This window comes from Cicer arietinum, chromosome 3 (assembly GCF_000331145.2).
Source record: "Cicer arietinum cultivar CDC Frontier isolate Library 1 chromosome 3, Cicar.CDCFrontier_v2.0, whole genome shotgun sequence".
NCBI lineage: Eukaryota > Viridiplantae > Streptophyta > Magnoliopsida > Fabales > Fabaceae > Cicer > Cicer arietinum.
This window is the reverse complement of record NC_021162.2, coordinates 73,332,253-73,359,760: the sequence shown is the minus strand read 5'-3', so window position 1 is coordinate 73,359,760 and position 27,508 is coordinate 73,332,253. Positions and strand designations below refer to the sequence as shown.

The 27,508-nt window shown below is 31.8% G+C and overlaps 4 protein-coding genes across 7 annotated transcripts; 2 read left to right on the top strand and 2 right to left on the bottom strand.

Annotated features, from left to right (window-relative positions):
* The first annotated feature begins 1,918 nt into the window (after nucleotides 1–1,918).
* Nucleotides 1,919–6,426, top strand: LOC101492847 (ethylene response sensor 1). 2 transcript variants are annotated; one of them, XM_004494341.4, is made up of 7 exons: nucleotides 1,919–2,094; nucleotides 2,376–2,523; nucleotides 2,652–3,583; nucleotides 4,772–5,140; nucleotides 5,248–5,514; nucleotides 5,699–5,826; nucleotides 5,973–6,426. In XM_004494341.4, exons 3-7 carry the CDS (start codon nucleotides 2,675–2,677, stop codon nucleotides 6,208–6,210), a joined length of 1,911 nt encoding a protein of 636 aa, XP_004494398.1. In that variant the 5' UTR covers nucleotides 1,919–2,094; nucleotides 2,376–2,523; nucleotides 2,652–2,674; the 3' UTR covers nucleotides 6,211–6,426. The 2 variants fall into 2 exon arrangements, with proteins under 2 accessions (XP_004494398.1, XP_004494397.1); XM_004494340.4 differs by lacking the exon at nucleotides 2,376–2,523.
* A 1,865-nt stretch (nucleotides 6,427–8,291) lies between these two features.
* Nucleotides 8,292–10,262, bottom strand: LOC101492517 (large ribosomal subunit protein eL19y-like). The gene is made up of 5 exons (XM_004494339.4): nucleotides 10,095–10,262; nucleotides 9,792–9,914; nucleotides 8,830–9,143; nucleotides 8,636–8,700; nucleotides 8,292–8,548 (listed from the first exon to the last, which is right to left on the bottom strand). The coding sequence occupies exons 1-5, from the start codon at nucleotides 10,204–10,206 to the stop codon at nucleotides 8,524–8,526; spliced, it is 639 nt and encodes a 212-aa protein (XP_004494396.1). The 5' UTR covers nucleotides 10,207–10,262; the 3' UTR covers nucleotides 8,292–8,523.
* Nucleotides 10,263–14,325: 4,063 nt separating this feature from the next.
* On the top strand, nucleotides 14,326–15,999 carry LOC101491431 (uncharacterized). 2 transcript variants are annotated; one of them, XM_004494336.4, is made up of 3 exons: nucleotides 14,326–14,903; nucleotides 15,028–15,100; nucleotides 15,317–15,999. In XM_004494336.4, the coding sequence occupies exons 1-3, from the start codon at nucleotides 14,632–14,634 to the stop codon at nucleotides 15,890–15,892; spliced, it is 921 nt and encodes a 306-aa protein (XP_004494393.1). In that variant the 5' UTR covers nucleotides 14,326–14,631; the 3' UTR covers nucleotides 15,893–15,999. The 2 variants fall into 2 exon arrangements, with proteins under 2 accessions (XP_004494393.1, XP_004494392.1); XM_004494335.4 differs by having other exon boundaries at nucleotides 14,332–14,903; nucleotides 15,019–15,100.
* A 94-nt stretch (nucleotides 16,000–16,093) lies between these two features.
* LOC101491961 (putative GTP diphosphokinase RSH1, chloroplastic) lies at nucleotides 16,094–24,435 on the bottom strand. Of its 2 annotated transcripts, XM_004494337.4 has the most exons (24): nucleotides 24,204–24,435; nucleotides 23,742–23,929; nucleotides 22,653–22,832; nucleotides 22,471–22,536; nucleotides 22,258–22,350; nucleotides 22,032–22,163; nucleotides 21,786–21,887; nucleotides 21,591–21,668; nucleotides 21,007–21,078; nucleotides 20,697–20,804; nucleotides 20,436–20,533; nucleotides 20,223–20,283; nucleotides 20,059–20,121; nucleotides 19,900–19,956; nucleotides 19,676–19,777; nucleotides 19,411–19,569; nucleotides 19,114–19,245; nucleotides 18,894–18,980; nucleotides 18,712–18,783; nucleotides 17,794–17,880; nucleotides 17,245–17,701; nucleotides 16,911–16,972; nucleotides 16,741–16,809; nucleotides 16,094–16,636 (listed from the first exon to the last, which is right to left on the bottom strand). In XM_004494337.4, the coding sequence occupies exons 1-24, from the start codon at nucleotides 24,226–24,228 to the stop codon at nucleotides 16,532–16,534; spliced, it is 2,655 nt and encodes an 884-aa protein (XP_004494394.1). In that variant the 5' UTR covers nucleotides 24,229–24,435; the 3' UTR covers nucleotides 16,094–16,531. The 2 variants fall into 2 exon arrangements, with proteins under 2 accessions (XP_004494394.1, XP_027188372.1); XM_027332571.2 differs by lacking the exon at nucleotides 24,204–24,435 and having other exon boundaries at nucleotides 23,752–23,892.
* Between the last annotated feature and the right edge of the window lie 3,073 nt (nucleotides 24,436–27,508).

The following is a 27,508-nucleotide window of genomic DNA, read 5'->3' as shown; positions in this document are numbered from 1 at the left end:
TGGCCCGTAAGAAAAAGTAAGATATACTCCTAGTCATATATAGTAATTTCCAGTAAAAACAAATACTACTCAACGAATTGGTGAAAGAAAATAAGTTAATAATCTAATTTGTAGTAAGCTCATTAATATAACATAAATATAAATAATATAATTCTTTTAAAAAATAAAAATAAACAATAATAACTTACTCTTGGTACTTAAATCAAACTACTTGGTTACCTAATTTGTAATATAACTAAACATAAATATAAATAATATATTAGATTAAAATATTATAATATAAATTTTTATATGATATAAATATCAATTAAGTAAACATTTTAATTAAATTATTTATAATTAACTTATATACATTCATAATATAAAATAATTTTATGTCCACGTTTAATTATATCTAGTCACTTTTTTCAATTTATTAACCATAATTTAATTTTTAACATATATACAAATTAACTCTCATTTAAGTAAGTACTCTTAGTGTGTGAATTTTACTGCTATGTTATTTAAGAAAAAAAAATACTTTTCTTAAATTCATCGATAAGGTCAAAACATAATAATTTAATAAAATAATATTATCAACTGTAATTCTTTAACATAAAAGAACAGAGCGGAGATATATCATAATGCATATATTGACACACTAACAATAAAACAATAATATCTTAAAAATGTTTAAAAAATAAACAAAGTATCAGAACTTAAATCAAACTCATGACAGTTAAGAAAAAAAAAAATTAGGAACGAGATTTACATATCTAACAAACTCTTCTACAATTTTTAATGCAACACAAACTCCTTTGCAATAAAACGAAGATATTGAATTTTACCGACATACCTCTAGTTAAATAGTTTTAAATATGCCAACTGATCGGTGTATAAAGATAATATTTTAATATTAATATCTTTTGAATGAAATATAATAATATAAATAAATATTATTTTGATTAAAAAAAATCATATTTTGTGTTGTCAAGTACAAATTTATTAAATTTAATTTATTTTAATAACGTCATTCTTAAAATAACTTTTAATCAATATAGATTTAATTTTTTAATGATTATTTTATTTTTATGTAACTAGTTTATGAAAAGGGTACTTTTTAAATAAAAAAAGAATGGACTTATATAAAAAAATTAATTACATTTAATTACATGTAATTAAATTCTTTAATATATGTAATAAAGTTCATGCATTTTTTTTTTTGGTTAATTCATAATACTTTCAGATGTTGAATTAATTAAACTCTCGGCTTGTCTAGATAAACTTTCTATATTTATTATGTGGTGCAGTGGAAATCATTTATTTTAGAAAGATACATTGATTTTTTAAGGTTTTATATTTGTTTTTGTTTTTAATAAATACTTTAAAGATATGAAAATTTAAATAACGAGACTTAATCTACCCATTTATTTGCAAGGATCATATATGATTTATCATTTTTTTTAATAAAATATGAGTTGTTACATTTTTTTAATTGATAATTCTTCATTCTGTTATTCCATTTGACACATCGATAAAAAAATAAAATATGCCCTAAATATTTATAAAAAGAAACCCTAAATTTAATAGTAGAAAAATTTAAAATATATTTTGAAAACTTGTGATATGATAAGTCAAATAAAATATAATAAAATTTATTAATAAATAATATGACGATATTTATTTAGAAAGAGTTTTGCGCCTTTATCTAACTAGAAGGGTAATATTCGGTTAAAAAGAAATTGTGCATTGTGCAAAGACTAAACAAAACCATAATCTAGATTAACGAAAATGACGCGGCACGTGTGCGTAAAGTGTAAAGTAAATTGAGAGGAGGAAGGATGGAAAATGACGGGAGAGTGATGACACGCGCGAGTGGTAGTTGTATGAGTTTCCATCTTTGTCCGTGAAATCAAATATATAGAGAGAGAAAGAGAAAGAGAAAGAGAGAGAGAGAGAGTCCCATAGCTTTATAGTTGAAGTCTTATATTTTTCCCACTCACAACAACACAAGAAATAACAACACTCTCTCCTTCGTTTCATTCAGATGTCCGCGCCTAACCACTTAGGCGGCTCCGATCACTTCGCCACCTGATCTTCCTCCCCCTTCTTCTGGTATTCACTCTTTCTTTTTCTATATTTATCTTTTTTACTTTATCACTGTTAACCATTTTTTTATTTCCTTATAGATATCATCCATTCAATAATGTTCATCACAATTTTTATTTGCTTTTTTTCTTCCAATTAATTAAAACTGATACAACTATTTGCTTCATTTCTAAGCATTATTTTATTCACTCTATTTTGTTGTTTAGATTTGATTTGTTTCGACCATTATCCAAATTATTATTATTATCTAATATCAATTATTTTATTCACTATATTTACTTGTTTAGATTCGTGTTGGATCACATAAGCAATATATGGAGATTCGTATTGTCAGGGGTGTGATTTTTTCAAGTATTGTTCAATTTGGTCTCTAAGAGTCTCAGCTAGTGTTTTTGGATTCCATCTATTTCAATAGCTCAGATTAGGTTTATTTATGTAAGTAATTGGTTGATGCTGGTGTTCTCTCTTGTTGTTGTTGATTTTGAACTTTGAATACATTACAATTTATTGGTTTTTTTTTGTTATTAAATCCGTGGTGACAACCTATGATATGGTGTTTACAGATCTTTTCATGTGGGGGCAATAGATGATGGAGTCCTGCGAGTGTATAGACACACCGTATCCCCCAGATGAACTTCTTGTAAAGTATCAATACATCTCTGATGTTCTAATTGCGCTCGCGTATTTCTCGATTCCCGTGGAGCTTATCTATTTTGTTCAGAAATCTGCTTTCTTTCCATATAGATGGGTTCTTATGCAATTTGGGGCTTTTATTGTTCTTTGTGGAGCAACTCATTTCATAAACTTGTGGACATTCTCTGCCCACTCTAAAGCTGTTGCTGTTGTAATGACGATTGCTAAAGTGTCCTGTGCTATTGTGTCATGTGCTACTGCGTTGATGCTTGTACACATTATTCCCGATTTGTTGAGCGTCAAAACCCGTGAGTTGTTCCTTAAGAACAAGGCGGAAGAACTTGACAGGGAGATGGGACTTATTCTTACTCAAGAAGAAACCGGAAGGCATGTGAGAATGTTGACTCATGAAATAAGGAGCACACTTGATAGGCATACTATTCTAAAGACTACTCTTGTGGAGCTTGGTAGGACTTTAGGGTTGGAGGAATGTGCATTGTGGATGCCATCAAGAAGTGGGTTGAATCTTCAACTTTCCCACACTTTAACTTATCATGTACAAGTTGGTTCTACTGTGCCAACAAACCTTCCTATTGTCAATGAAGTCTTCAATAGCCCGAGAGCTACGCGTATACCACATACTTGTCCACTTGCCAGGATAAGACCTCTTGTTGGAAGATATGTGCCACCTGAAGTTGTTGCTGTTCGTGTGCCGCTTTTACATTTGTCAAATTTCCAAATTAATGATTGGCCCGATCTTTCAGCAAAAAGCTTTGCAATCATGGTTCTCATTCTCCCTACTGATAGTGCTAGAAAGTGGCGAGACCATGAGCTGGAGCTTGTCGATGTTGTTGCAGATCAGGTTCGTTTGATTTCCTTAATTGTATTGGTTTTTCATTTTTGGGGGTATATTCTCTATTCCTTGTTTTCATGAATTCTTATTCCTTTACTTTTGATTGATTGCTCAAACAGCCATATTCATTGTCATTGGTGCCTTAAAGTTCTGTTCTGACTATCACTGTGAACTTGTTTTGGAGCATAAAATAACTTGAGAACTAGGAAGTGACTTTCAATCATTGGTCATTTGTCCTTGCCTTAAACAGTAGTAGCAATTTGGGGTTTGTAGGTATTTCTCAACCATTGAGGAAGAAGACAGCATATACACCTAGTAACTTAAGTAAAGATGCTTATTAGGTATGTGTATGGACCGAGTCTGCTGAATCTTAACAAGTGGCTCAAAAAGGGTGGCCAAATCATGTAATTATGATTTCTTTGTATTTATTACTTTTTGTCTATAGCATTCAACCTCTGCTATATAGTTAACACGTGGACTCCATCACATTTCGTTTTCCTTTTACTTAATATTGCATCCGAGCCAATCCAATTTTGATTTTGGGCATTGGACTGTAGACATATACAAATTGCTCGATATCAAGACTGGGATAGGCTCCGGTACTGTATTAAAATTAAGGACAGAATGGGTCTAATTGGATAAGGTAGCTAAAGGGGAGGATTACCCAAAAGTACTTTGGCCATATTACCTAGCTAATATGGGATCTTAACAAGCCCCATTTAGAGATTGGAAAAACGGGAATCAAACACGTGATAATGTCTAACTACTACTCTTAATATCAAAGATTGAGCTAATATGAGGCAGAGATCTGTCTTAGATAAAGTTAGTTATAAACGTTGTGTATGGGACCTGACTTTTAATTTTAAATGTTTTATTTCCTTACTTCTATGTGTGCCTCCTAATCTGAATAACACCAAATTAAATACCTGAAACCTTTCATTCAATAGTATGCCTTTTAGGAAAAGCATCTTAATAGGTTAACTGACCTTTTTTAAAGTGTTTGAATTTTGCTTTGTTGACGTTAGATATAGCGGCAAGTTACCTTCAAAATTTTGCCGACACTTTCTAGGGCTGATGTGGTAATGTGGTATTTTTTTCCTCTCAGATATGGGGACTTGGTTGTAATTACTACATTTCAAAGTATTTACATAAGATTATATTCCTCCACATTTGAAACTGTTTGTAGTTTCTAAACAGGTAGCAGTTGCCCTTTCACATGCTGCTATTTTGGAGGAGTCTATGCGAGCCCGGGATCAACTCATGGAACAGAACGTTGCTTTAGATTTAGCTCGGCGAGAGGCAGAGATGGCAATTCATGCACGCAATGATTTCCTTGCAGTCATGAATCATGAAATGCGGACACCAATGCATGCAATTATAGCATTGTCGTCACTTCTTTTGGAAACTGAACTGACTCCTGAGCAGAGGGTTATGATAGAGACTGTATTGAAGAGTAGTAATGTTTTGGCGGCACTTATAAATGATGTTCTAGATCTATCCCGACTGGAAGATGGGAGCCTTGAATTAGAAATGGGAAAAATCAACCTTCATGGTGTTTTGGGGGAGGTAATTTCTAGAAGCTTTTCTGCTTGAGCGGTCTTAGATAGCAGACATTCTTCATTAGCTTTTACTATGAACAACATTTATGTATTGTTTTTCTATCTTTAATGCAGGTCATTGAACTGATAAAGCCTATAGCATCTGTGAAAAAATTACCTATGACTTTAATTTTGGCCCCTGACCTACCTACCCATGCCGTTGGTGATGAAAAGCGGCTTATGCAAACTCTTTTAAATGTTGTTGGTAATGCTGTCAAATATACTAAGGAGGGCTATGTTTCTATAAGAGCTTCTGTTGCAAAACCAGAATCCTTACAGGATTGGCGACCTCCCGAGTTTTATCCAGTATCAAGTGACGGTCATTTCTATATACGAGTCCAGGTTATGATCTGCACATCTGAACATTTTATCCATATATATTATTAATGTGATTAAATTCGAGGATTATCTAAATAATTAGGCCATCTAGAGCATCCATACTTACATGCCTAAGAAATAACCCAAAGATTTAATCTAGGTATTGATTTCCATCCAATGACTGACCCAAGCATCCTTGTTTATGCAGGTTAAGGATTCTGGATGTGGGATTCCCCCGCAAGATATTCCGCATCTCTTTACCAAGTTCACTCAATCTCAGAGTGGACCAGTTCGATCTAGCAGTGGTTCAGGTCTTGGGCTGGCCATTTGTAAAAGGTAGGGAAAAAACAAAGTCGCTCAATTTTCACGATTTAGTGCAATACATTATTATTGCCCCTGTGCTAAATGTGTGCTAATACTAGTGCTTAAATAAAGTAGTTTTTGTTTATTAAGTTATTTGACTCTCCTCGAAATTGATTCAGATTTGTAAATCTCATGGGAGGTCACATATGGATGGAAAGTGAGGGTCATGATAAAGGAAGCACAGCTACATTCATAGTCAAACTCGGGATTTGTGGCAATCCAGATTCATCTGATCATCAAGCTGCAAGGAGAGGCCAAGCATATAGTGGAAGTGGAGGCCTTGCTAGATTTAAACACTTAGTCAAAGATGACGACGACATAGGTTTTTCTAATAGACGCAATCAAAGAAGTTTCTAATATCCAAAACCATAACTCTAAAATTTAATATCTATGTCACATTCAACTGGCTATACTAAACTCTCATTTTGCAATATATGATAAATTGTTATTTGCAGTTTGCAGCTATAGATTAGGATTAATGTGTAAAACATATTTCTAACAAACAGATCTTATCTGAAGCCCTGTCATATTAACTAGTTATACAATAATACGATGAAACAAATTCAGAAATAATCCATTGCTTAATATGACTTGGAGCCATAGTTTTACGACAATGACACGTATTCGTGTGTGAATCAATTGGCCATTTCGTCCTTCACAATATTTTGAAGAAAGAAGCTTTACTACTCCCTAATATGTACTCAAGTAATTATGACTTAAATAAACAAGATGGATAATTGTGGATGGATCAAGAAAACACTGCTACATGTGATGTCATTTATCACCAACCTTTGCTTTAAAAAAAAAGATACATTGCTACAGAATTTGGGTAGCTCAAATTCTCAGCTCTCTTTTCCAATGCTATCTTCAATTAATGTATAATTGAAGGCGACTTCTTCTTCTATCTAGTATTCTCAAAAGTCTACAAATACACATTTGAATTGATTAATTCAAACGTATATTTTACAATTTTAAATTGGTTAATCTAAATATATTTGGAGACTTTTGAGAACATTGGAAGTGCAAGAAAAAGTCACCATAATTGAATAATATATATATATATATATTTGTTTGTTTTTCCAGAATGCGTCTAGGCCAGATTCCATCAGGTCAATCCCCGTATTGAATTCACTCAAATTAAGCCATTTGTTGAACGACACCACTTTATTGTCTTATAATGGACAAAGACACCGTTAATGTATGATGCAAGGATCAAAGTACATAATTCATTCTATATCACCTTTCACTCAAATTGTAACTTGAGCTCTAGAGTGTTTATATGTACAACACTTCTCTTGAGGATAAGAGCCAAGGATCAGTATCGTCAATACTCAGGCCGCCATCTTTGGTCCAAATTGGATCACTTGACAATAGATAATTTTAACCATAATTAATCATTGGTCTAAGTGGAAGTGATTGATTCCTTAAATTAGGTTTCACATTGAGTCGTATGAACAGATACTTCATTAAAGAATACCAACCAGTCTTTCGACAAAAATTACTAATGGACAAAGTCGAAAGATATTTTGCATCAATAATATTGTTAACAAAAAAGCTACTTTTAATTTGTCTTTTCCTTATAACAATCCTAATTAATATGTTGATTTTGCTCAAGAGGAGTCACTTCTTGCCATTTTTTCAGAAGACTGTATCTTCAATCTTTTTATTTTATATTTGCCCAGATTGCTTTCACAACTATTTTTCACTTTTACTTGGGAGAAAAAAAATACTTTAACAAGTACCAGATAAGTTACACAACACAAATTAAAGGTTGAAATCCGAACTTTTTAAGTTCGTTCGTGTATTTAATTCAATGGTACATGCTTTGAATCTCCAAAATATACATATACGCATACCAAGGGTTGTCAAAGATGTAAGCACCGACAATGAAAAAGAATATCAAGCGGCAGAGGATGCAACAACTGATATCATTACGAAGACAGGGAGGAAACTAAGAGAATATGACAAGTATAAGAAAAAATCATTGCATAATTTTCATTTTTTGGGTACATATAAAATGTTAATTTCTATCCAGTTTCCACCATGTTACATTAATGAATAAGATTGAATAAGCCAGTGATCTAAGCTTATCCTATAAAATAGACATCACTTACAGTGGAATAGGTTAACATTAAAAAATTTACTTATCTTCGCACTAGACGAGAATTCGGTAGACCAGTTTCATTAGCCCTTTCAAATAATTGCTTGTCATGTAATCTTTGAATCATTTTCAAATACAATTGTTTAGTTTCAACGGTAAAAGTAAATAAAATCAGTTAGAGCTAATTGAGATCAATTACGTAATTTGGTGGTGAGGGATTTGGGTGGAATGCATTAGGTTCGAGCTTTAAACCTTATTGACTCTATTGCACACAAAAATGGCCATAGTAGCAGAGTATAGAGCCATACGAGGAAAGTATAAAGCAATACTGTCAAAGTTAGCAAAGTATAAAGACATAACTAGCAAAGCATAACACAAGTGTTGCCGCAACAAATTCATGACAAAAACAGCAAAACACCATTTAGGAAAGGGACTATAATAAATTCATACACTGAATAAATTAAAGTAAAAAAAGTCTTAAACCAACAAAAAGACTTGTCAAAACTACTTTAGAACAGTAAATGAGGGTGCCAGTCCAAAGATTCTGCCAAGCGATCTCAGAATGCCACTCACTTCTTGGTTTTCTTTGGTGCTCTGCAAAAAAGATATTCATTTAATCAATCACACATAGCATGGCCAACTGGCAATAAATACAAGGCAAGTATAAATTATGATACTCACTGTGTTGGCTGTGATGCGGCGGCAGGTGGAGCAGCAGGTGCAGCTGCTGGCTTCTCTCCAGGACCCTAAACATTTAACAAACAAAAGGAAAAATCTCCATTAGGAATTTCAAAGAGGATATTTGTTAATGCAGCAAATCCTCAACTCAAAAATATCTATATGTAAACAGATTCTCAAGACAGTATGGACATTACTTGAGCAAATCGCTCCTCCCTCCGAGCAAACTTCCTTTCTCGGCTGGCTTTGTTCTTGGCACGTTTGGCCTCAAACTGGTCAGAGAGGGTCTTCTCTCTTGCCTTCTCAGCTTTGGACTTGTGAATGCTCTCCATAAGAACTCTCTTATTCTTAAACACATTACCCTTAACCTTCATATACATATCATGGTACATATGCTTGTCAATCTTCTTAGACTCCCTGTACTTGCGGAGCAGGCGTCTGAGCACACGCATTCTCCTCATCCAAAGGATCTTTGTTGGAAGCCTTGCCTCCCTGGTACCCTTACGCTTACCTAGTAGTATTCAGACAAACCCAACAAGTAAACATTCATTTTCTCCCCTACAAATGACCATAAAGTATGCAATTTCATGCCCACCCAAAAATGTTTCATATAAACTCACTATTATTCAATATTCTAATTTAACAAAAAACAACAAGGCTGATCTATCCTTACAATGAGGATCTCAAAATATCTACATCATCTTAAAAAATTTAGTATTTGATTTAGTGGTGACTAAAATTGATTTTGAATAAATTGATTCAATAAAATTGATTATGACTAAAAGTGAGTTGGGTATTTAGTCCAAAGCTACAAATGACAAGCTACAAATTCTAGCTTTAAATCAAAATCAATATTACTTGACGACAACAAAACATGCCCAAATCAATTATAGACCTCTATAATCAATTATCAATTTAGCATGCTTCAAAAGTGGAACCAAGCACAGGCTTAATAATAAGTAAATGTAAGTGGAAAATGAATCTAAGAAAACATTTCTATATAATAGTTGATTAACATTTTAAAATAATAATTTTCATTTTCATAACAGTAAACAAACATAATAACTTATGATTGTCTTAAAAAATCTCTAGAAAATAATCTTGAGTTACTGAATATCAAAAATCAATTGATCATAATGAAGGTTAGGGAATAAAATACCATATCCAGAGTGTCTTCCTTTTCTCTTAGCTTCCTTCATACGACGAGCACGTGAACGGGAGTGAATCTTGGTGGGTTTCCTGATGATAAAACCATCCTTAACAAGCTTCCTTATGTTTTGGCCTTCAAAAGTTAAATCCAATAATCAATCAATCGCAGCTTAGGTTAAAAACTAGTATACAGAACACCTCAATCTAACAAAGCCTTTTCGAATTTAATCTATAAATGATAAAAATAAAAATAAAAAGCATCGTCATGTCAGATTTGAAATCTAAAGAAGAGTTAAAGAGTGGGAGTAGTTACGAGAATTGGCCATGGAGATTTCATTGACTTCATTGGGATCAAGCCAAACTTTGCCTCTACCGCACTTGAGAACACTGGAAGCGAGGCGCTTTTGCAGTTTGAGCGACACCATGTTTCCCTGAAACGAAACGCTATCGCGAAATGATGGAAGGGGAAGAATATAAACCTAGGGTTTGGAATTAAGTACTAATATTTCTTTGGGTTTATTCGTGTTACGGGTTTTTCTTTCACTTGTCTTTAGCCCACTTGTTGCATCTTCTTGGCCCAATAATAAAATGACGCAATTTTTGTATGTGGCCCAAAGGGGAAATTAATAATATTTTACCCTATACCATGCAATTATATTCCTAGAAACACCGTTTTATATTTATTTTAAAATAAAAATCCAAAATCACCATTTAAGAAAAATCAAAACCTTCAAATACAAATTGCCAAAATATATACAAATTTATTTTAAAAAAATTAAAATTTAAGTTATTCATAATATAGAAATATTTTAAAAAATTTAAACTTAAAATAATTTAAAAAAAATTTAAAATATTTTAAAATATGTTAATATTTCGAAAAACTTAATTTTAAATTTTTAAAACACATAATCATTTTTTTAAAAACAAAACAAAATTACATAAGCAAAAAATTATGAAAAGTTTATTGTTACATAAAGACAGATTTTAAGACTAAAAAGTTGTTAAATAGTGTGTATCAGCAAATTTATTTTAAATTTTTTAGTACATTCTGAAAAATATAAAGATTATTTGTGTGTTGGTAAAAAAACAATTCCAAAATCAAAATTTAAAATGCTTTTTGGTTAAGGATATAATATAACATTGGAACAAAAAATAAAATAAAATATATATATAAAAAGGGAGATCAACTTAATTACTTATAAATATTTGTCCAAAAAAAATTATTTATAGAGTAATTTTTGATAAAATTGTTCTGTGTAATAATTCAGTTTGGAAATTATAGTTCACAGATTTAATCATTGAAGTAGATAATTAAATGTAATTTTGATCTATTTATTTTAGAGATTGTGCACCGTACTCTAGTTAAAGGAGATCAATTTTGGTCCTTTTATTTTAAAAATTAATAAAATATAATGAACAAAATTGTATAAAATTGAGGTTTGACATTTTTTATTTAGAGATTATACACTATAATGTGGCTCAACGAGAGATTTTTCGCTATATTTCGAGCTATATGAATAACACATTAAACGAGAGATAAATATATCGTTCACCATTCACATTTATCTTTCATCCCAAAAGTATATAAAAATACCATTATACATCTACTGCTCAATAGCCAATTTTTTTGAAAAATTTAAAAGAACTTAAAAACTTTTGATGAATGAGAAACTTCCGAAATACATTTTATAAAAAATAAATAAAAAAAAAATTTAAAACTTTGGATGAATGCGAAACTTTTGAAATGCAATTTGTCCAAAAGTATAAAAAAATATCAAAATTTTGGATGAATGTAGAAAATTTAGAAATGCAATTTTACCAAAAGTTTAAAAAAATTCAAAACTTTGAATAAATGCGAAACATTTAGAATGCAATTTTTTCAAAAATTTAAAGGAATTTCAAAACTTTTGATGAATGTGTAACTTTCAAAATGTAAATTTTTCAAAGTTTAAAAAAATTCAAAACTTTTAATGGATGTGAAATTTTCAAAATACAATTTATTTTTAAAATTAAATAAAATATGAATGTGAAATTTTTGAAATGCAATAAATTTTTGTTTTTAAATTCAAAATTTTAAAATTGTCAAAATATTAATAATTTTAATTTTTTTTTATTATCATCAAGTAGTATAAGATAAAAAAAAAATTACACGTTTTAGGAGGTGATAGGTAAAGACGATGAGATGGATAGTAAATTTGTACAAATGGGGGTATGCATTTGTATATTTTGAGTCCGATAGCAAGTGCACTTTGTAGAGCCCATCTCTTTTCCCAAATTAATTATGAGCTGGATTTTGTTAGACAACAAATTAATAAGGTCGCTAATTGTCTTGCAAGAGTATCCGTATTAAATACCAGCTTCCTTCTTCTTTATTCTGCTCCACATTGTATTGGACTTTCGATTATTGTGGAAAAAATGTAACAAGTTCATTTTCCCTAACAAAATAGTTAATAAATAGACTAAAATTGCATAATTTTATAAACTTAAAGAAAAATCTCGTGGATTTTACCCCTGGACTCTAAAAAATAAGATGTGCAAGTTAGGAAAACCAAGGCAAATTGATGAGACATGAAACAAAAGACATCATAGGATAATCAACCCCATTAATTATATTTATAAAAAGATACAATTATTTATGTAATTTATTAACTTAATTTTATATAATACTTCAATCATTTTTTTTTCTAATTTGATTATTTATTTAATATTATTATAAAAATTCGAAAATATAAAGAATGCAAATATAATTTTATTTGAATATTTAAGTTATAATTTTGATGAAATATGCATTATATTGAAGATGATAATTAATTTTATGAGTTTTGTTTGAAAATTTTGATGAATTTTTATAAAAAAAGTGATAACATTGTTAACATTTTAAAACATAAAAGATCAATTTGTTTACTCAAAATTAAATAAAGAACTAAATCGATGAAAAAAAAAGGACTGAAGTGTTGTATGAAATTAAGTTAAAAGAACTATTATCCATAATAAAAAAGTGTATCATAAAAACAAGGGGCAAAGAACAAGTCTAATTTCGTAGAAAAATTAAGAATTAAGTCTAACGCATGCTTATTTTATATTAAGAATCTGGTGTTTTTAAAATTCGGCTATGATCCATTAACATACTTTAAAGGTATGTCTTATCTAAAATTTTCAAATAAGTATTGCAAGAGTATCCGTATTAAATACCAGCTTCCTTCTTCTTTATTCTGCTCCACATTGTATTGGACTTTCGATTATTGTGGAAAAAATGTAACAAGTTCATTTTCCCTAACAAAATAGTTAATAAATAGACTAAAATTGCATAATTTTATAAACTTAAAGAAAAATCTCGTGGATTTTACCCCTGGACTCTAAAAAATAAGATGTGCAAGTTAGGAAAACCAAGGCAAATTGATGAGACATGAAACAAAAGACATCATAGGATAATCAACCCCATTAATTATATTTATAAAAAGATACAATTATTTATGTAATTTATTAACTTAATTTTATATAATACTTCAATCATTTTTTTTTCTAATTTGATTATTTATTTAATATTATTATAAAAATTCGAAAATATAAAGAATGCAAATATAATTTTATTTGAATATTTAAGTTATAATTTTGATGAAATATGCATTATATTGAAGATGATAATTAATTTTATGAGTTTTGTTTGAAAATTTTGATGAATTTTTATAAAAAAAGTGATAACATTGTTAACATTTTAAAACATAAAAGATCAATTTGTTTACTCAAAATTAAATAAAGAACTAAATCGATGAAAAAAAAAGGACTGAAGTGTTGTATGAAATTAAGTTAAAAGAACTATTATCCATAATAAAAAAGTGTATCATAAAAACAAGGGGCAAAGAACAAGTCTAATTTCGTAGAAAAATTAAGAATTAAGTCTAACGCATGCTTATTTTATATTAAGAATCTGGTGTTTTTAAAATTCGGCTATGATCCATTAACATACTTTAAAGGTATGTCTTATCTAAAATTTTCAAATAAGTAATTCCTATTTTTGATAAATTAAAAAATTAATAGATTAGTGAGATTAAACTCTTTTTTAATATAACATAACATTTTATTTTAAAGAATCTAATTTTACATAACATTTACTTAAATTATGTTTTACTATAATAATTTCAAATATATAAGAAATTAATTTACTTGAAAAAGTAATATTTTTAAATATATCAAAAATTTGATATTTGTTAACATGCTTAAAATTCTAAAAGAAAATATGAAATTATCAATTTAATACAAAATACACAATTTAATAATAATAATAATAATAATAATAATAATAATTATTATTATTATTATTATTTATATTTACTTATTTCCGAATAGGCCTAATAGAATTGTTTAGTAATATATAGTCTAACATTTTTAATTAAATATACTCTTGAATTTATCCATAAAATAAAAATTTGGCCTAATCTAAATGTGATATAAAGTGGATGATAAACAATCGTAGTCGGTCTCACCTATTTTGTCCGGTGCATCACTGTCACACTGGCACGATTAAGTACCTCAATTTGAATACCAAACAAGTTCTAGTTACCAGATGTTATCGATCCGAAAGTGTTTTGGTCGAACTAGAATTGCGGTGAGTTAATAAGAACAAAACATGGGCCATATGCAAACACGTGTCTCCTCAACATATTCATCTGAACATGTGGGAACCCGATGAACATACCAAGTAACAAATCCGAACAAAACGAAGAAGCCCGATTCTGTCTCACTCTGCATGCAATGCTCATGACCCTTCTTTTTATAATTTATATAAGATAAATAAATAACCTTTATATCTCTTGGCTATTCTTCTATTACCAAGTACAAGAAAGGATATCATGGAGGACGAAAAGACAAACAGGCATGGAAAGAAGAAAATGCATCATTCTTTAGGCACCTTAACTATTGGTGGTGAAGGTGGGATTACAGGACTTCTTGTGTTCGGTGGAGCATTGGCCATTGCTGGTTTTATGGCTGTCACCTCTTTTGCGACCCAAAGAACTAAGAAAAAGGCCATTCATCCCTACCAACCTATACCTCAACATTTATTATTGGATGACGATCAAGACATTCAATATTCAACAACCCAAGTTGAGGAGGATGTCACATCGTATGATATAACATTAGTATATATAAATAAATATTTACACACATGTACACCTAAGTTTATTTGTTAATGTATAATTGATTGATTAATTAATTAATTAATTAATTAATTGTGTCAGTTGCTGCAGCTGTTTGACATCCAATGTGTGTACCAATACAGTTAGTTCCTCCGAGTTGCCCTCTGTCCAATCTTTGATTCCGGTAATTCGTGCTGCATGTTGGATTAATAGTGAGTTTGGAGGAATTACAGTGAGGAACGGTGATTTGATAAAAATTACTGTTGAATTTCAACATGATTGCATCAAACTCACCTCTCCAATCCACAGATGCAGTTCATCCTTCTTTATTCAATGCAGTTGGTTGTGTTTTAATTATATATATTGTCTTTAGTTAACTTGGATGTTGAATTTGGTTCAGGAAGAGAAAATTGACAATGAACCCAATAGTGCGTGCTTTCACCATCAAGAAATTGCCTTCTCTGACTATTCCCTCCCAGAAAGTGCAACATCCTCAAACGAAAACGCTGTTGCTGAAGAATGTTCGATGTCATTGTTTAACAACTCCACTGACCATGAACAAGACGAAGAGAAGGATGAATCTCAAGATGGCCTAACATCCACAGAAACAGAGGTGAAGGACGACGATGATGTTACAGAGACCGATGAAGAAGATAGCTCAGACCTTGATCACAACGAGGAGCTGATAGAACATGAATTCAAGAATTACTACTGCGAAAGCCATGTCTGCAGTGACTTATATTCAGATGGTTCCTACTATGCTGAAAATGAGAAGGCCATGACAGTACCGAAAGAAGCAATTTTTAACAGAACATCAAATTTCTCTCTGGTGCAGAATGATCAACCATCAATATTTACAACCTGGATTATGCCCATGATGTTGTTAGGATTGCTAATGATCCTAGTTTTGCTGACCAGTGGCCTACAGGAATCTCTTTATATCCTTGATGATGGCGATTCTATAATAGTCCCATGAAGTGAATTTAGGATCAATGTTTTGGTCTAAAAAGAAGAATCAATATATAAAACATATATGTTCTGTTTTGTGAGTTAGTATCAATATATGTATTTGTTCTATTTCAATGAGTTTTGAAATGGACGTTGCTATAATGATTAATGAGTTAGGTTATAGAACCGGATTATGATAATGGAGGAAAATATATTCTGAGAACCCGCATTTCAATAAACTAAAATTATTTATATAAAAGAGAAAAAAAAGTGAAACTTTTTACAAGTATAAATAGAAAGAAAGAATTCAGAATGTCCGTTTGCTAACCCTACCCTATTATGAATACCATTGTACCGAGCACTTTATCACACATTTGGTAGGAATGGAATTAAAGTAAAGAGAATCTAACAAGCTCCTTGTGTAAATGCTGCACAAGTACTTTATGGTGTATACTCCTTTATCCTATCACTCTTTTCTATATACAGTGCCTTCAGTTTCGACTTTCTGAGTCTCTGTCTCAATTGGCTGCTGCCAGTTTATTGGGTTAGTGAGTTGGAACAAATATATAAGAACTATAAACCAAAATTTAGACATAGAAATGTCTGCGATTCTGCGGACAAAACTTAGTTCCAGATTGATCTGCAATCGCAATTGCAACCAAATCATCTAGCATTCAAGTACGTCGTGGTTTTCCATCAAGCTTGGCCAGCTGCAGCCAGTAGACCACCCCAAAACTCCCAGTATTTGATCTACTCTAGAGCAAGCACTCACCTGAGAAACAAATTATTTGTGTAAGTTGACCATGAACACATTCAATGAAACAACGATCACAAATTAAGTATCAAGCATAACCAGGGATAGACATGATACAATACCAAATTTTCTGAGTTTCCATCCACGTGAAATAACATAACAGCCATTCCCCTTCCTCCATCAATCTCAGCCTGGTCATTTGACAAGTCAAATATTAAGATATGCCAAAATAAATAAGTATGTGTATATTTGAGTACAGTACAATTTATGGGGACTTGGTTTAACCACTCACCACACAAGAAGATATGGTTATGTCTGCATTGGCCAATGATGTAGTGACCTCAGCCATCATGCCTGACAATTGTTTACAAGTTTAAAATTAAGATAGTGAAATAATGTATTGTTTACAAGTTTAATTACTAGATGGAAAGTGACAGTTAAAGAAACAATGTAGATATTCATTTCCCATCCTATCTTTGAGCCATGCTCTTACCCAGTGGATATACTTCCATGATATCACTTTACTCTTTTTATTATTACAGTGGAAAATATGCAGTTACCGAAAAGCTCATTGGCCACAAGGTGCAAAACATCTATTTTACTGGCATAATGATCAGGTAGCTTACCTCTTCTGTCTATGCATACTACAGATAACCATTGGATGGAGTGCCCTTCTATATTGTGCCAAGATGCAATTTTCTGGGCTTGCCAACTTTCTAAACCCGGCAGGATTTCCTTATATTTTGGATTGTTAACTTGAATCATATTCGCGACATGGTTTCCCTGCAGCATCATGTCCCCTTTGCCTTTCAAACTAGCATGATGCACATGCTTATTGTGTTTTCCATTGACCTTGGGGGTCCAAACACTTCCATTCTTACTCTGGAGAACAGTCTCACTTCTTTTTCCTGAAGTTGATATTTCCACACCGTTCAATAATATTTTCCCCCTCTTATGTTTGGAACCACCAGAACCATTTGACAGATTTTCAGATTCACTATCCCCTTCAGAATCACTAACAAAGTCATTAACTGCTTCTGTAGTGATATCAGCAGCGGAATTTGCAGCTTGCTCCCTCAGAAACTACACAAAATATAAAATGTTTAAGACTTTAGATATAGCATAACCTTTGTAGGAGTTGGTGAGTCATGCTCAAGATACATCATATGACCTACCTTCATTATTTTGTGTCTCGCACTACGTGTTTTAGCATGTTGCAACCACTGCTTATGCCTCTGAAAAGCTGATTTGCTGGAAAGTGCCTGGAAAGAAAGTTATGAGCTCCAATGAAGTGAAAGGTGAATGTATGATACTGGTGACGAACTCACTGACCATTTACGAAAATTTATGTAAATATAAAAGCTGTAATTTCCCTATACTAGCATAATATTACTCGTCAAACTGAAGCCCACCAACACAATTAAGACTTCTGAAATTCTAATGTAAAAAATATGAATATGAAACAGATTTTAAGATTGCCTCCTTAATGACATGAATAACTGATTCCGTAATGTATTCTAAAGATACTATAAAATATTACGAATATATTATGATGATATGCTAAGATATTCTAAATTACTTCCATAATATCTGAGATAATATAAACCAAAATCTGAGTGAATATACAGACTTTAATATCCAAAACATTTGAAAGCACATGGTTAAATCATAAATCTAACACCTAATAATTGTAAGCAATGAATCATACAGCTGGATAAACATCACACCTTGCAAATTAGATTTGGGTTTTAGGTTTTAATGTGTTCAACCTCGCACACGATAAGGATCATTAATGAACTATTTCCCCTTTTTAGATTTGATCCACTTTTTCCCCTTTTTAATGAACTATTTTCCTATTTTGAGGGAAGAGAGAGAGTACAAGGAGGTTAATCTATAAAATAAATAGGAAAACGAGTAATTAATAAGGGAAAAAGTGAGCATTTAATAATCATTAAGTGTGCGAGGTTGTACACATTAGAAAGAAAAACCGTTTGTATTTTTGTTTTCAAAATGTAATTACTTTCCAGTTTCCAGTTGCATCGGATCTATCAATCCAAATGGCAAACATATGCGGTGAGTTGAACAATACTGACATTATATGTGATTATCTCCACAACTTCTGCATTTGCAAGCACACGCGCAGGAGAAACAAGATTGCCGTTGACCTGCATCAGACCAAATGAGTCCATGATATTACAACGATAAAAATGAGTTTGCTTTCTATCTGTCTTTTACTGACTGATACTTGATTCCATCAGTACAGAAATGATGATACCTTTGCAGCTACCATCTTGTTGCCAATTTCAGTGTGTATCATATAAGCATAGTCAATTACTGTAGCACCTTGAGGAAGATTCTTAATCTACATATAATATGGTGGAAAAAGAAAGGATCACAAAACTGCAGATGGTATTATTTCTGATACAAGATTCTTAATTATCTTCAGCAAATTGGAGGATAATAGTTACATAGTGTATGACATAGTCTACCCTTACCTCTCCCCTGGGTGTAAATACAAAGACACGGCTGCCCAAAAGATCTCTTGTAACAGTGTCCACAAATTCCCTAGAACTCATGTTGCCAACAAACTCTTCTTGCCACTCTCTAATTGCATTGAGCCAGCCAATCTGTAGGAAAGGCTTATGAAATCAGCATCAAGATCTTAACTTTTGGTGCAAAGCCAAGACCAACAATGTAATGGCATTAAAATTGAGTAATATTGTAATAGGTATACTAAGTGTTCCCTTTAAAACATTTTTTCTATCATAGTCAATCAGGGATAGATAGCATACTCTGAGTGCAATGTTGGCATTCGTAAGACTCACTGTCTTCCCCCGTGAGCTTTTACAACTGGGCAATGCACTTCCAACCAAACCAGTAACAAATTCTCTACCACTATAATGAGCTGCAATTCCCCTCTGAGCTATCAAATCCATTTCTTCTGTTCTAATCTACAAAAATAAATAATAAATCGAAGAGGATAAACTCATTAGAAAATTCCTTGATGAAAATGGTACGTACAAAAATAAAATTTAGAAAGAACCAAACAAAGACTACCTGGACTTCAAGCCTAAACATACTCTCATACAAAAATGGAATCACAGTGGTATGAAGACTCTGGTACCCGTTAGGTTTAGGGGTTGCGATATAGTCTTTCATCTGAAAAAAGTAAATTGAATATTTCTCACTAAACCAAATATTTCTCCAGAGTTAATGAAAATGTGTTTCTCTCAAAACTAATATTTTGTATTCTCAAATAGAATAAAAAACAAAATACGTACAGATCTAGGAATAGGAGTCCAGATTCCATGGATCAACCCAAGAACATGGTAGCAAATCTGCAGAAAACATGAATATGAGAGAAAGGCCTTTGATATACCAAGTAAAAGGCGGAGCAAGTGGAGAAAAACCATGTCATGTAATTGTGGGTAAGTGGTTACCAGCTGTGGACTGCATAAAGGCCCAACCCCAATGCACGGCTTTGGTTTAATAACGATACGAAGCTGGATACATCAAACAGTTGATGTCTCAATTAAAAGAACATAAAACTTTATTCAAATTCTGTATAACACATAAGCATTTCAAGGTATAAATCAAAGCAAACCTGTGCAATTTGGTTAATCTCATTGATCAAACTTTTAGATTTGAGCACAGCTTTATAGATACTGCATATAATCAGCAATACTTCTCAATGAATAGTCAGTGAAAGAAGTGCCTCTAATTACAAAATGAAGTATGGATGTAAACTGTACATCAGCCAACATGAACAGGAGGATAAACAAAATGGTTGCATTGGCACTGAGTTTCGTGGATTAACCTGTAGGGCTCTTTACACACAGCACGGACTTCCGCTTTAACTGTCAACAGGTCTAAGAACTGATCATCTTGGATTTTCTTTAACAATATTTTGTTTGCCTAACAAGAAATAAAGAAACAAGTTTAATCACTGGACTGCAACGATTCACAATCACCCGGAGAAAAGGTTGAATAAATGAACATATAGAGAGGTTGCATTGCAGTAATAATTTATCTAATTGACTATTTGAACGAAAAATTAATATAGTCTGACCAGCATTACCTCTAAAAGATCTTTCTCGTGTTCTTTGAACAAGTCGGCAACTCTTCTCTTCACCTTAGCATAATCTTCAGCATTTGTGTACATAAATGATAGATTTTCTAGTTCTGACTGCATCATAAAAAGGTACAATATGAAGCATGATATTAGAGAATTTCCCCCGTGTGATGAAATACATGTATTTTTATAATAAAGTGTAAAATAAGTGAATTTCTATCACGAGTTCTAGTCTATTTATGTAGAATTGTGGCATTGCAGGAATAAAACATGCATGCAAGTCCTTAGCCTTGGCAACTGTGTAATTGTACTATACCTTAATTTGATACATCCCAAGCAACTTTGCCAAAGGAGCAAATACCTGTAATGTCTCCAGTGCAATGCTAGTCTGTATACAGTAATATAAAATTAGGAAACAATTTAGGAGCTAGGCCTATCACACACTCAACACAGTTCATATACACATATAACAGGTTAAAATGGAAATACTGTTATATTCTTGATGGCATAAATACCCAAGATTTATTCAGTAATATGACTATCGACATTATGTCACTTTTTTGCAAAAACCAGTGATAATAACAGAGCGCAACAAAAGACCACTCAAAGAAATGGACAGTTTCTCATAAGAGATATGAAATCCATTTTCAGTTTCAAGCCATTGAAGATTATTGACAAGTGACCTAAATGGATTTATGAGTCTTAGTTTCAAAGTTAATTACTGACCACAAATGTTGGTCATATGCAATATTCCTATCGAAATCCCTAACTCCCTTGACTGCGAGGCCACTTTTGTATTATCTCAAAGTAAAAGGATTGCAAGGCCATATTAGTTTTCTTACTTATGGCAAAAGAATGGTAAACAGTCAACAGTAGATTATTTAAATCAATGGAAATAACCTGTTTATGTTGAGGCATATGTGATAGAGTGCGCATATTATGTAGCCTGTCTGCTAATTTGACGATAATAACTCGAACCTGCAATGACAAATTCATTAGTTGCCAAGCCAATTTCAACATAAAATACATTGGGAAGAGACGAGCAACTTTTTCCGTTAAAAAAAAAAAAGACAGGCAACTTCTATGGAAGGTCACCTCCTCTGTCATAGCCAGAAACATTTGTCGAAGATCCTCTGCTTTCACATCTTGAATAGAATCATTTTCATTCTTATACTTCAACTTTCCCAGTTTTGACACCTAGTTGGGATTGGGAATGTAATGTTAATGTCATCCAATTTATGTGCCAAATATATGAATATGGCACCAAAGCTACTGAAGATTATATTATGTTTCATTAATATTATTAATTATTAATAAATTACAATCAAGGTTACCAAGTACCTTAGTCTCTCCTTCCACAATGTGGCGCACAGTAGCACCAAATTCCTCCTCTATCCTCTCAAAAGTCACAACATTTGTATCTTCAACGGTGTCATGAAGTAATCCAGCAGCAATTGACTCCCAGTCAAGTTCCTGGACAAATGGTTGGATTCACTATAAATATTGACTTGTTATATACATTGTATCAACACTTTTTTAGAAGAGGAAGCTTTTCTTGAAAACTCACAAGTTCTCCTAGAATTCGTGCAACCTCAACCGGATGAATGATGAAGGGTTCACCGCTGCGTCTTTTCTGACCATCATGCGCTTTAAATGATAACTGTAACGACCAGGAATAAAACAGAAACAAAACAAAAAAAGGTAAGTTTCTACTATATTGAAGTGACTGTTTTTACTAAACAAGCGTACTGAGATTGCTTTCTTGAGGTAGTCAGCTTACCATAAAAGCATTATGGACTAGCTCCAATTCTTTAGGAGGCAGGTACGAGATCACGGGTTTAAGATCCTGATGCAATCAGATGATAGATAATATAACTCAGACACAAACAAAAAGGACATCCGCATTTACAGAACTATAATCAACAAAACATGTGTCAGGTTCAGTAAAATTCAGGATTGTACCTCCCACAAACTTTCAGGTGAAAATTCGCTGGCAGTATCTGATGAAAATGCCGAAGAACACGGTAATTGCCATCGGCTGGGAGCAAATCTAGACAACATAGATCTAGAGAATCCATTGTGAAATGTGATATCAACCATGTCATCGGAACATGAACCTACTGTGCTAAAGGTTTCACATGCCTGCCAATTTGCAACATTGTTAGTAACCTAATTATTAAAGACGACAATATCTAAATGAAAACACTTGAGGAATATTAGAATATCAAATTTGTCTTGATATGAACATAAGGCAATAAGGATCATCCCAAGCAAACAGCTCAGCCAGTGAGTTGAGCGACGCTGAACCAGTTCTAACCAAGAGGTCAAGGGTTCAACCCCTAAAAACGCTGAACCAGTTCTAAGTTCTAACCAAGAGGTCAAGTGTTCAACCCCTAAAAACTAAAAATAACCACTAATTGACTACTTTCTCCATTCCTTTTTATGTGTCGGTTTTCCGAAATATTTTATTACTATTTATTTATTTGTTAATATCAAAGTTCAAGTAACATTAAATATTGATTTCTCAAAAATGTCTTAACTATTTATTACATAAAGACAAAAAAGTGAAATGAGATGCGAAATAAACAATCAAGGGTATCATAGAAAAAAGACAAATAAGTTCATCAAAAACAGAAAAATTTATTAACTTTCATTATAGATAGAAAATAACCTTAAAACGACACTTAGCCTATGTTTGGAAATTTAAAAAATCATAGTATCATCACACACTCCACAAACTCTAAGATTTCTAGCTTCTACAAATTCACGTCCAATACACATAGGGACGCAAGAAAATTGCACATAATGTGGATCCAAACATACTCTTAAAAAGGAATAGAAGGAGTAACATTAGCCTAAAGGATCATCCCTACACACCACAAACCTCCCACCCCAAAAAAAGAAGAAACGATCAATTAATTAGTCCTACTCCTATGGTCCGACCCTAATCTACAGCATCTCATATAGATTATCATATAAGTTAAATTTAAGAGCATTGAATCACAAAATAGGAAATGCCGAAAACGCCAAAGGGAAACTGCAAAAACTTACAAAATTATACCGGTTCCTTCTTCCATTTGGACCATTCAACAAAGAATATTGATGAGGATGAGCCGTGGTAGCAAGAAATCCGGTAAGAACCCTAGGAGCTTTCCACGCACACGATAGAAGACTACAATCATATCTTCCATTTCCATCCCCTCTCCACAAATTGCACACGTTCACACACTCCAAAGAAACTGCAAAAAGAAAAATATCCACTCATAAACCAAACCAAACAAAAACTTGCAACATTTCCACTTCAAAAAAAAAAAAAAAAACACTCCTACTTAATACCGATAATTAATGAACCAAATAATTAAAAATTAAGTATGCCTCAATTAGTTGCGTATCAAGTAATTAAAGATAATTGAAGTTGAGCGTTTATTTTGAACATTATATTGGAAATTAAAACACATGCATACATAGGTAGAAAAAATTAGAGACGAGGGTTTTAGTTTTAGTTGGACGTACCTGACATGGAAGGTGCAGATGCCATAATAATTGAAATAGAGAGAGGAATCTCATTGAATCTTGAATTCCATGAGAATTTGGTGTATTGATATAGGTTATGGAGGAGAAGGGAAGATAATTTATTGAATCGGTTTATGTTAAGAGAGAGTGAGAGAGGCGAGTGATGGTGTTGAGTTGAGTTGAGTTGAGTTGAGAGGGTGGGGCGCAAGAAAGAGAGATAACAAACTAAGATAGTATCATCACACACTCCACAAACTCTAAGATTTCTAGCTTCTACAAATTCACGTCCAATACACATAGGGACGCAAGAAAATTGCACATAATGTGGATCCAAACATACTCTTAAAAAGGAATAGAAGGAGTAACATTAGCCTAAAGGATCATCCCTACACACCACAAACCTCCCACCCCAAAAAAAGAAGAAACGATCAATTAATTAGTCCTACTCCTATGGTCCGACCCTAATCTACAGCATCTCATATAGATTATCATATAAGTTAAATTTAAGAGCATTGAATCACAAAATAGGAAATGCCGAAAACGCCAAAGGGAAACTGCAAAAACTTACAAAATTATACCGGTTCCTTCTTCCATTTGGACCATTCAACAAAGAATATTGATGAGGATGAGCCGTGGTAGCAAGAAATCCGGTAAGAACCCTAGGAGCTTTCCACGCACACGATAGAAGACTACAATCATATCTTCCATTTCCATCCCCTCTCCACAAATTGCACACGTTCACACACTCCAAAGAAACTGCAAAAAGAAAAATATCCACTCATAAACCAAACCAAACAAAAACTTGCAACATTTCCACTTCAAAAAAAAAAAAAAAACACTCCTACTTAATACCGATAATTAATGAACCAAATAATTAAAAATTAAGTATGCCTCAATTAGTTGCGTATCAAGTAATTAAAGATAATTGAAGTTGAGCGTTTATTTTGAACATTATATTGGAAATTAAAACACATGCATACATAGGTAGAAAAAATTAGAGACGAGGGTTTTAGTTTTAGTTGGACGTACCTGACATGGAAGGTGCAGATGCCATAATAATTGAAATAGAGAGAGGAATCTCATTGAATCTTGAATTCCATGAGAATTTGGTGTATTGATATAGGTTATGGAGGAGAAGGGAAGATAATTTATTGAATCGGTTTATGTTAAGAGAGAGTGAGAGAGGCGAGTGATGGTGTTGAGTTGAGTTGAGTTGAGTTGAGAGGGTGGGGCGCAAGAAAGAGAGATAACAAACTAAGATGATACAAATGAGATATTCTGTTTCGCTCAGTCCACACAAATACCGTTTTATTAAGATTTTATTTATCTTTCTCCTCCTTGCATCTCTTCTGTTATTAGTCCATTAATAAATAAATTAGTATTTTAAATTGTAACTATGGATTCAAATTATCAGAAACAAATTTAGGATTCATTGAACACGTTTATATTTGTTTTAAGGAAAATCGAACTTGCTACTTGTAAAGTTTAATAGTTGCCTTTTTATTGCGAGAAAAGTCCATTGGAATTAACGTGAGAAAGAGGGGGAGAAGGTCGTAAGGTAGAATTGTTAGTAGGTGTTATAAAATACCATTTGTAAATTTAAAAATATAAATAAATCATATGTTTCATTTAACAGCGCACCAAATATACAAATCAATCAAAATGCACAACCTATTTGTTAGATCATACGTCAATGCATGATTCCGGAATATCACCCCGCAAGGACTTTGTGACTCAAAATCTCCGCAAAGATTTGTGGACTCCAACCAATTATGGACGTACCACATAATTTTGGGTTTCAATCAATTATGGACGCACCACACAACTATGAAGGCATGAATGTAGACATTTTTTTAGTAACAATATAGATCACTCTCAATCAGAGCGTCCAAAATCATTCAACCTTGTCCTAAACCAACCTAGTTTATACGTAATCACCTTGAATAACCACATGTCAAACACAACCATTATAATATTCATTTTGAAGATAACACGCAAACAAAACCAATACACAACATCACAATACATTTATATCACATATAATTCAAGTAGGAAAACGGATGGAGTGATGTCTTTACCGATATGAGTTTCGTTATTAAAATTTTCACGCAGTGGTCTTTGCTCCAAATGTGCTATACACTCACAAATTAATTTCCTTCTCACTTAGTGTCAAAAGTTTTTAGTTTTATTTTTTATAGATTGATGTGCAAAATCTATTACTAGTGTGACGGTTATTACAATAATAATGAGATAATAGAGTTCATAATAATATATAATATTAAGAACTTTCGTTCCCTTTCTGTGTAACAATTGATCGTCTAACCCATTCATTACTTTATATAAACATCATAACACAAATATTGTATCATTCCTTTTTTGTCTAACAATTGATTCGAGCGTCAAACAAATTTACTACTTTATCTAAACATCATAACAAAAATATAGTATCTATATTTCTGATAAGTTGATTAAGATTAAAAAAAAAAAAGATATAATTAGAGAGACATATTCATCGATCAAATTTATTTTAGTTTTTCAAAATATCAATAAGAGGTTTTGTTCTATTACCAATAAAAATGATTATACAAAGTCAATATGATCATAAAGAATTCTCACTTGAGGGGATTCCTTTTGTTCTACTACCAATAAAAATGATTATACAAAGTCAATAAGAGATTTTGTTCTACTACCAATAATAATGCACTGATTATAAAATAATGTACTAATTACGCAGAAGATAAATATTCAATAGTAATTTATCAGTGAAAATGAGATAATCTACGAATCAATTAGTTAAAATATAAACGCAAATTTGGTGAATAGTATGTCTAATTTTATTTTTTAGATAAAAGTTTGTGTAAAATAATTTCAACTAATTATGATTTACCGTACCATTATATATGAATAATTTTATATTCTGATATTAACATTTCTATCGTATATAATTGTTTAAAAATATAACATACTCCAACTAATTGTAATTTACTATCCAAACTATACACAAAGACTTTTATAATTAATAATTTAGATTAAAATGTGATTATTCATTAATCTTTTAGTTGAGAAAGACATGTATTTTTTTTATTATTAATTAGTGTGTCTATCAACATATTTTAGATAATAACGTGTATAAAATTATCTAAAAATTAATTATAATTTAGTATACAAATAATACACATGATAAATATTAGTCACTAATTAATTAGATAAATATGATGATTCACGAAACAATTACAAAAAATATACATAGTTTATCATTAGTGCAATTTTTTTAAATATTTTTTAGATAAAATAAAGAAAATTGT